Genomic DNA, 10,401 nt, shown 5'->3' on the forward strand with positions numbered 1-10,401 from the left:
TGTAGGAGAGAGTTCCCGCCAATTTGCAGTTTCCTTTGCAGGATGCAATTCTTCTTTGCAGCACAGAAATGCACGGTGCAAAGAGTTCCCGCTATTCGAATGTAAATTTGTGCCCCGCTATTGGCCAGTGCTAAATTATTCATACGTGGCGGCTAGTAATTGGCTCGCTGGCCATTTAAAATTCCGCGCAACTTCCACCCAAGTCGAAGAGCTTTGAGCACGCTGCAGAGTGCCTCTGAAGTTATCTGACTTGCAGCTGCCGATCGATAGACTGATCACCTATCGATCTTTCTTCCCATCGCCAAGCACAACCCCAGACGTACCCCTTTCCCCGCCAGCTTCGAATTGCGGATGGATTAACTGGCTTTGGCCCCGCCAGCTGGAACAACTTGCGTGGTTGTTCAGACAACCGGACCACCTGCGTCGTGATTGCAAGCGGCATGAGTAAAGTTTTTTGCAACCAATAAGTTCTGTCTGCCTCTCCATTCACCAGCCCGCCCTAACATACGACCAATTTCTAACGCAACTCGAGTCGGCTTTGGCCGTCCAAGACACAATGTAGTTCTAGCCTACAAGAAAAAGAATTTCTTATGACCTAGATCACTTTGAGCAACTCACCTTTCCCTTCTGGTTTAAAGGTTCGATAGTTAAGGTGTCAGGGCCAATATCCACAATTGTGCCCATCTGAAACCCATCAGTTGGGTGAGGAGCCCAAACAGGTTTTCCATCCTCCATTGTTGGGAGCTATCCGCTACTTCCTGTAAAAAAGAGAGAGAGAGATTATATACATATGCAAACTTTATTTTGCTTAATCATCTTTATTTTACATGTTTATTAGAAAGTCTGATTTCTACTATTAAATACTTACAACTATACCTTTTTTAGTAGAGAACTCTGACCTTTATTAAATGAAACACCCACTGAATTAAAATAGGTATTTTGCCAGTATAAGGACTTTCTAAATAGGCACAATCCCATAATTTAAATATGCTAAAATTGGGTTCTTAAAATATTTGAGCTATATGTGCTTCAAGGCAGATATTTTGACTTCAAAGAATCTGACAAGCAGGCAAGCTCAGTGGAAGTTTTTTCTTCCACCTCAAACATCCATTCACATGTTCAAGACATATTTTGTCACCTCTCCTATTCTCAGGTTTCTAAAAATCTTTATACATATGATGTATATCCTTGTTGCAAGTCAAGAAAGATTAAACTGGCAACACTTCATATTAAGAAAAGCCTAAAAAGGTACAAAGTTTCTTCTAAAGAGGAATAATTCCCAAAATTTCACCTTTCCTAAGTCCATGGGCCAGTGGAACTACAGTATAATGACTGTAATATTCAGTGACAGGTATCAATTATTTGGTTTCTGTATAAGGAAGAAAACTTCTGTGTGAACTGCTCTCTTCACTGCTTTCCTTCAAAAACTCAAGGCATGGGTAGATTAACACACGGGCCAGCTGAGGGGGCAGGGGCAGCCTGGTACAAATGAAACTGGCAGTCAGGCCAGACCGGGCATGTATGATGCAGCATCCTGTGGCTGCCAGGTACGGGTGGGGCATGGGGTGTGACCACACCAAAGCCTTGGAAGCAGCTGGAGTCGGAGGCGACAGGGACTGGAACCAGGCGCGGTGTATGGCCAGGACCTTGTAGCCCCAGTGCAGCTAGGACCCGGCCCAGCCCAGCCACGATCCTGTGTGTTTGCTGGGCACCGCTGCAACCAGACTGCGCCACAGCAGGGAAAGGAGCTGCCACCGGAGCTCGGTCCACACTGTACACACCAAGCAGTTCTACACCTCTAGCACTGCCTGGCGACAGGGCAATGTTGTGAGGGGTCCTGTGCAACTGGTCCCAGGCTCTGGCTACAGTGCGGACCTGCAGGCAGGGGTGGCCACAGCTCCTGCCCCAGGCCTAGCGGGGCAGTGCATCCCACTCTGGCCCCTGCTCCTGCTGCACCAGCCAGAGACAGAGCCCACAGCTATGGGGCAAGGCACGAGTCAGGGGTGGTCCCAATGAATCTTAATCCACACCCGGCTGAACAAGGGACTATATTCTTTTCAAGTGTTACTCAGTTCTAAACCCAATCTCAGTTTTGTTACTGCAATATCCCCTTTTTAAATGTCTTAGAAACAAAATCTCCACAGACAACTATTAAAGAAGAGCAATATTTTCGTTTTTAATTATACTCAATTTTTGCAATTCTAAGTGTTCTTAAGGACCAAGCAATACAGAAAGTTTTGTCATTTTGCACAAGTCAGGTTTTCTGGTTTCTACATCTAGAAGACATATAGGCTAACTACGCCTGTCAGGTATTACAGTACTGCTCAAAATGTGCAAAACAGGCATAAAAAACAGGAGAGAGACCCTTCTCCAACCAACTGGAGATACAGAGTAGACAGAAAAGGGAAGCAACATACATACAAAGTTACGGTGCTCTAGTTATGCTAGTTACATTCATACTTTGTCTTTCTTCCATGCACAAATATGCAATTGCCCTCTACCCCAAGCATTTTTACTTCCTTACCCTGCCTCTCAGTTCCCTTTTATCTGTTCCCCCCTGTCAAGGCAGATTACAAAACCCCTCTTCTTATTTAGCAGTTATTTCTCTTCAGTGTTTCTCTAGTACAGACTTTGTAAGATCACACTCTGTGGGTGCGAGAGTTATACCACAAAAGGATTGAAAAAAAGACTAACGTATCAGTGAAAGGGTCACTGTGAACCCTAGTACCAGAAAAGAATTTTCCAGGAACTCTTGACAACTCCCACAGTCTGGTCCAAGATGTCATGCATTAAGGGTAGGCCCTCTTCTAGCCTCCTCCCAGGAATATAGGAAGACTGGAACAAAAGCCAGCTATATACTGGAACTGGTGTGCAAATGTTCACAACCTTGATATTTAGCTTTACCTCCAGTATAAATAACTGTCCTGTAAGCAAACATTGTCTTCTGTTACAGATCTTAAAACAAGCAACTCCAAAAAAAATTTTAATGTAATGGCCTGACATTTTTAAAGTGCAGTTACATTCTGAAATAAGTTAGTAAAACAGGCTATTTTAATATTTATCATTCATTTCGTGTTAAAATTGTTCAGCTCACGTGCAAAAATGAAGTGATTTTCCACCCTGGGGGAAAAAAAGTGAATATTTCTAACAGCTAGAGCTAAAAACTAGACTTAGAATCTGAAAGCCAAGCCATGTTCTATCTGGATTCTAATAAATACAATGATCTTATATTAGAATATAATGAGATGACTCTACAAAGAAAAAAGTTGATCTCTTGGTTACGTCTGGTGCAATTCTGGCATGCAAAAGCAAAATCGCTCTTGCTCATTTCTGTGGCGCTTCTGCATGGCTGATCACAGTGAAAGCAGCAGTATTTTTCAAACTGTTCTACTCCAGCAGATATAGCTGAATACACACAGGAAAAAAATTGCAGAGTAAGTTGGTCCTGTTTATACATAATCATTCCTGAAAGCAGAACTGCAATTTAAAATAATTTTACCCTTGAAAAACTAGCATTAGAGTGTGTTTTGAAAAGATTAGAACCATGTAATCTCAAAAGGACTACATCATCTCTAAAAATTTGACAGTCCTAAAATGTGTGCAAGGGAATGGCTCTGGAGTAAAAAATAAAGAAATGGAAATTGTCAGCATACCTTTTAAGAATGTACTTAACGTAAGAGAAACTTCACATATTTTTCGCCCCACAATCAGGGTCTAAGTCTCCTCTATCTTACACAGCTTCAGAAAAGTTTATGCTTACTCGAATGCTTCAACTGCATTCCGTGAAGTTAACAATACCCAATTATCCTGGTCATGTGGTGTCAGCAACATACAGTAAAACCCTTTAGAACAACGTTTGCATTCACTCAGACTTGGCTCTTGGTCACAATTTTTCCCTCCCAATTCTGAAATCTGATCAGATATACCATAGTTGCTCTTGACCTCAGAGTGCAACTGTTATCATAAAAGTAGTTGCTAAAAATTTAAAGCTTATTTTGGGGCACGGTCAGACCTCCTTTTCCATAAGCCTATCATTTTCTTGTAAAATGCTTGCTTAGGCTGAGATTTAAACGATATGTCATACAACCACTAAAACCAAAGAAAAGCATTTTGTTATGAGGAACATTGCCAGCAATCCAGATGTAACTATGTTGCACATCCATAACCTCCTGAAATTAGTCTCTCTTACTGCCAGGATTTGTACATAAAAAGTTAGGCTTCTACTGAATTGGTCATGCTTCAATTTTAAATCTAGTCCCTCAAATTAGAATTGCCAGTCTTTGATTTCATGTTTATTCACTTTTGTCCTTTCATATACTCTGAAGGCATCATGCCTCACTGGTCATTTAAAGGGCAAGAAAGTTCTCTGAGGTCTCAAATCCTCTTTAAAAAACTCCATTATATTTGAGAGAAAGGTGAGCTCAGCCACCATGAAAAATCACACTCACAAATACTTGAGAGTTTGTAAAGTGACAGAAAGACTCCACATAAGTTGTTATACATCTGTCACTTGGGTGATGAATATTTGATCTAATTATGAGTGCAGTTATTAAAAGTTTCTTCTGTCTTAAGGAACAGCATGAAATTAAATTTTGACATTATTGTATCTTGAACACTTCCAATACGTCTGCACCTATTCAGAGTCTAGATATAAATTTGTATTTTTCTAGCCTGTACCGGAGAACAGGATAAAGTTTTATTTAACAATAAAAAGGTTACTGTCCAGACTATGAATATGGAAACATGAAAGTTGTATTCAACATACACAAGGAAGGAAAAGCTATATTTAAGAAGGAACACTGTCATTGTTGTCAAATGGTATTTCCCATTTAAAAACTGGTCTCTGCTATTGTTTTGTTCCGAGTTGCCTATAGAATTATTAGGACCGGTACTAGTGATTATTAGGATACCAATGATTTTCCCACACACATCCTTTTTCAATTTATTTTATTTATTTGACAAATCTAATATACAGTCAGTTTCGCCCTTTTGCTAATGATGGTGTTTCCTTTGCAAGCATTGCAAAGCATATTGTAAATGCAGTAGCAGAGCTCAAACTAAAAGCAAATCCCAGGTGATGAAAGGTACAACTTAGCATGCCTGGCCTTTTTGAAGACCTTTTTAAAATAAGAGGCACAGGAAAATTAAATACCTTTTCAATGATCCTCTTTAATCTCTGAACATACTGTTTTTGGTTTGAAAACCAAATCAGACCAAAACAAGCAAAGACGACAAGATACCAAAAAAAAAGGGAATAACATTTTCATTTTACACATTGGTTTTGATACAATCACTAATTCCTGCTAACTACCAATGACCATCAGTGAATGATGTAATTATTTTGAGAGGCATAAGACATAGGGGGAAAAAAAGTCCCTTTAGGTAAAAATAGTCACTTGAAAAGTAACAGTATTTTTAGTACAGTCTACCACTTCCATGCAAAGATTTAATTAAACTGATCTTAAAAAAAAACAAAAAGTCAATCGATATTTGTAATATATTGAATATAAAGTATTTAAGAGTCTCTTGAGTGAAAGTTATTACACCATCATGTGAGATGGCCACATCATTTTTACGCTACCATTATACAATCATAACATTCATGAAGAGTTAAAACTGACTCTAAAAATAAAAATGTCACATTTTAAACTCACTCCTGATTCCTTTAATTCTCTCAGCAACTGCTCTGCCCAGCTGATAGAAAACTGCAAAATAGTGTGTTACAATTACTAACCTGGTTAACACAAGTCTGAGGTAGACACTCATGTGTGAAGCAATCTATGGACTATCAGTTTACTATAGCAAGGCACTGTACTGATTGCTAATTAAACCAGCTGAAAAATAAAACTGGTCTGGCTGCACTAAAGAACAGATGGTATCCCATCACAATGACAGCATCCAAAGAGACAAACCAGCAGGCATATATGAAGTAGTGATTGAACAGAGCAAAGGGATAATTACATGGTTTAGGTTCTGCTGAAAAACAACCTACCTTACACACAGGTTATTAAGACTTTATAAAATTCTGCAATTTTTAAGAATGATTAGCACATTCCAGTGCTTTGGAAAAGGAACCTGGCACTCTGCAAGTTATGCTAAAATGGGGAAAATAGGATAATTAATAGTAATAAATGTCAGTCAGTTAAGTTCCTCTTTTTTCTACCCTTGTTCGTTATTTAACTGAGATCCAAGGCCAGAATTCTTCCCAACAGCTTCAGGCATGTTGAATTAAAAAAAAAAATCCATTTCAATATAACAGTGATGAACTTAAAACATAACAGTATTCCCCATGTCATTTCATTGGGTATTAAAGCCAATGAAATGTTATAACTCGCTTACAATATAAGTTACTGAAGAACTTACTATAGTACCTATCTGAGTTATAAAAGTTATTAAAAGGGAAGAGGGGAAAGTTAGAGCTTTATATAGCTAAGTTAAGTCAGATGGAAGCTTTTGGCAGTTCTGGAAATAAGAGATGGTTTGGGACAAGCATCTTTTTAAACAACATTCTGTGAAACAGTACTGAAATTTAAATTGTCATTATATTTCAGTTACACAGAACAATTCCAAGCTTTCATTTAAGGGTGTAAGCCCATACTGGGTTTGTTCACAGTTTGTTCACACTTAGAAAGTGTTCTTGAAAATACTTTTTAATGCAAATACTGGAGTGTTGTTGTAGCAACAAAGATGGTCCAGGCCCTGTACGGTTGGTCCAATAAAAGATACTACCAAACCCTCTTGCCTCTTACAGTCACACACCAATAATTTTTTTCTGTGTTGAACAGTTAGTCACTGAATTTCTAAAATACTTTCAAAGTTATTCCTTTGTTGTTATTCATCTAACAACCACCTTCTTTATGCTGTTAAAAAATTTCATTAAGTGAAACTAGTTTCACAAACTACCAGGAGTAGTGCATCCATTCTGGTGCGTTGTACTTTAAGACAAACATGGGCAAATTAGAAAGAGTCCAGCAGACAGCAGCAAAAATAACAAGAAGCCTGAGGAACAAGACTGAAGAAAAAAAAAGGTAGGAAGAACGGGGATTATTTATTCTGGAGATGAAAAAAACTGAGAGGGATCTATTAACAGTCATTGAATACAGAAAGGGTGACTACAAGGAGGATAGCAACAAACTCTTATTCTCTGTGGATACAGGGGACAAGACAAGAAGTAACAGTCCAAAAACTGCAACAAGGGAAATTTAGGTTCTATATCAGGAAGAACCTTCCATCTATGAGGGTGGTTAAATATTAGGATAGGTTATCTAGAATGGCTGTGGGGTTACCCTCCTGGGAAGTTAAGACAATACTTGCCTAGGCTGGTACAGACAGCAATGATCCTGCCTTGAGTGGGGGGGTGGACTAGATGGCCTCTTGAGGTCCTTTCAAGCCCTAATTTTCTATAGTTCTATGTTATAAAACATTTATCAATCAATCCTTGCATGCTCAAAACAAATGAGAAAATTTTAATTAAGTTGCATAAAATATTATGACCCAAGTTTAATGAGTTTCAAACAAAGCTCACAGTTCATTAGTGCAAGACATCACTGTCTTCTGCACTGGAACACTTCATAATTAGGCTACAACTGTCAGAAGAAAAAGCAGATCTAAATACAAGGATGGGAAGTAGTTTGCTGTTTCATTACACACAGAGAATGGTCTCTGGAAAATCAGGAAGGATCAAAGCTTGGTCACATATACATCAAAAGTAGATGTTTTAAAACTCTGTTTTACCCTGTTGTATAAAGCCAAAATGATTATTCAAGTTTTTCAAATATATCTAGGTTTTACTAAATCTAACAACAGTAAGAACTTTCTGTGCATCTTGTTTAAACAACTTTACTTCAATTAAACATTCCCCTAAAATCCAAACACAATGGCACTTGCTTGCTACAATATTGATAAACAAAAGGAGAACACAGTTTATTTTTAGGTTCCAAGCATAAGTGTGTAAAGTTCATTTGATGTTAAATGCACAGGGTTGGGGGGGAGGTTCCTCTCAGTAAGTCAATTTCCACTTTTGTGTGTGAAGGTCTTTGACACAACATGGACAATGCAGCCATTCTAAGAAACAGAAAAGGTAAGATGATAAAAGCCACTAAATGTTTCAGAGGTATAAGAGTGTACACACACACACACACACACACACACACACACACACCTGCTTTAATATTTCTTTTTAAAAACAAATAGATTGGCAATTTGCTGCCAAAGACCTTCAGAATTTACAAGAGGAAAAAAATATACAAATTAACCAGTCCCAAGAAAAATCTGATACTTAAAAAAAATTTAAAAAGAAAAGAAAGAAAGAAGGAATGAACGAATGAATGAAGAGAGAGCTGCACAGAGAAAACTGAAGAGTGGAGCAGTTGTCAAGTTGCAGAGCTTATGTTAAAAAAAACAAATAAGCAAACAAACCAAGAAATGCAGATGCCCACAATCCAAACTTGTGAACATCATGAAAGAAGTGTGTTAAGAAGGTTCTTGAGTGAGCAAAAAGGTCTTCTATTACCAGCTGCCCAAGTAACCACCATTACATGGAGGGGGGTCAGAGCTGAAATAAAAGGGATGAGAGAGGTAAACAAGTAGGCTGTAGAAAACAGCATGACTGACAGAGTGAAAAGCTGCAATGACAAAGAAACAAAGTCTAAAATGTAGGCTGGGACAAATTTGTTTACAAGCCTGAAAGATGACTTTGAGCAATTTTTTGTTCACTTACCAGTGTTACCATTCAGGATGATGCTATACATTTCATCTTCCCTTTCTTTTCTGTACCACCTCAGGGTGGTATGTGAAAGTGGGGGAAAGGAGGAAGTTTTAAAGGATATATGAAGTTTTGTCATGGGAAACAGAGTTCTACATTCTGTCTGGCTTACTGGTAGTGGATTATAGTAAATTTCACTAGTGCATTTGTGATTTTTTTTAGAATCAAAAAAGTTAAAGCATACAGAACATATTTTGATAGAGAATTTTTCAACAGTTATATAAGTCTAACTGATTAACTGAGGCAAGTCATCTTTTGTTGTCAACAGAAAAGTGATTTAGTTCTTAGTGTCTATAGTATTTAGATCTTCTAAAAGAAAATGCAGCCAAAACTTGCTAAAAACTGTTGTTACATTTTATCAGGAAGGTCAAATGTCACCAAAAGACAATGACTCGCTTTTGCTAAATATAACTGGAATTGCTATTCATGACGAGAGTGAAGGATTTGCCATGTAATTGAAGTTTGCTAAAGCAGGCTGCCAGAATTAACTGTTTAATGAAAGCTGCATTACATTCCTTGCACTAAGCATCTTTATACTTTACATTTACTAGGGTGTGCGCGAAGCAGGCCTGATTCAGGGAACCGTGATTTGGTTCACTGTCTCAATTTGATTCAGCCAAATCTAAACCTGAAGATTCAATTCTGATTTGGAGAATCAGCGATTCGGCCAAAGACATAGCTTTATCCGTTTTTTCTATGTACCTCAAGGTACCAGGCACGGCTTGTGAACGCCGAGATGCTGGGGCAGGTGGAGCGTCCCACAGGAGCACAGGGAGTTCCCCCATGTGCTTGGCAGCGGACCGAGAAGTGGACCAGAAGTATTTCCGGTCCACTTCCAGGTCCGCTGCCAAGTGTGCAGGGGACGCCACCCCTGCGCTTCTCCGGCTCAGCAATCGGCTGCAGGGGGACCCCAAGTGCCCCCCAGGAGGCACCAGTCGCTGAGCCAGGGGCTTCTGGTCCACTTCCACATCTATCGCCGAAAACGTGGGGGAACCTGTGGGACACTCCTTCCGCCCCAGCATCTCAGCGTTCACAAGCTGCACCTATTACCTCGAGGTACATAGAAAAAAAAAAAAACACATAAAAAGCTGTGTCTATGGCTAAATTGTTGAAACTCTCTGAATCGAATTAGAGGCTTCCAATTCAATTTGGAAAGATTAATGGGTTTCCTGATTTGATTCGGATTCGGAGATTTGGCCACTGAATCAAGCCAAATTGCCTCCAAATTGAATCAGCAACCGAAGCTTCACCCAGCCCTAGTATTTACACCTTTAAACCTCAGTATTATTCTCTTTCAGCAAAATGTAAAAACGCTAAACAAAACAGGGTGAAGAATATTTGGGGGGAGAGGCAGGGGATGCAAAGGCACTGGAGGGGCAGGAAGCCAGCCCCAACCCACAGTTAGGGCCAAAGAGCCACAGTAGCTGCCTGCCTCTCCGCCACCTCGTACTCAGTTCCAAAAGGCTGGGATTCTCCCCCTGCCCCCCAACATTAAATGGGTTAAAAACCTCATCTTGGAATCAAGTAAATTCAGTAGTAACATTAATCTTCAACAAATCTAGACAGGAGGGCTGCATCTACACGAGCATGGATGTTTGATTCCCTGGGGACAACTAGTGGCGGGGGGAAACATGGCG

General features: G+C 39.4%; 1 protein-coding gene across 6 annotated transcripts in view; it reads right to left on the reverse strand.

Moving 5' to 3' along the window:
* Nucleotides 1–10,401, reverse strand: part of MYO6 (myosin VI) — a 190,440-nt gene that overhangs the window by 148,062 nt on the left and 31,977 nt on the right. For 5 of the 6 annotated variants that reach the window (XM_006020470.3, XM_006020468.3, XM_006020472.3 and 2 more), the window contains exon 1: nucleotides 619–735. In XM_006020470.3, coding sequence (XP_006020532.1) covers nucleotides 619–735 — 117 coding nt within the window. Of the gene's footprint in view, nucleotides 1–618; nucleotides 759–10,401 lie in introns of those variants that run through there. The other variant, XM_025200086.1, reaches the window with a different exon arrangement.

This window comes from Alligator sinensis, unplaced genomic scaffold, assembly GCF_000455745.1.
Source record: "Alligator sinensis unplaced genomic scaffold, ASM45574v1 scaffold37_1, whole genome shotgun sequence".
In the NCBI taxonomy this organism is placed as follows: Eukaryota; Metazoa; Chordata; order Crocodylia; family Alligatoridae; genus Alligator; species Alligator sinensis.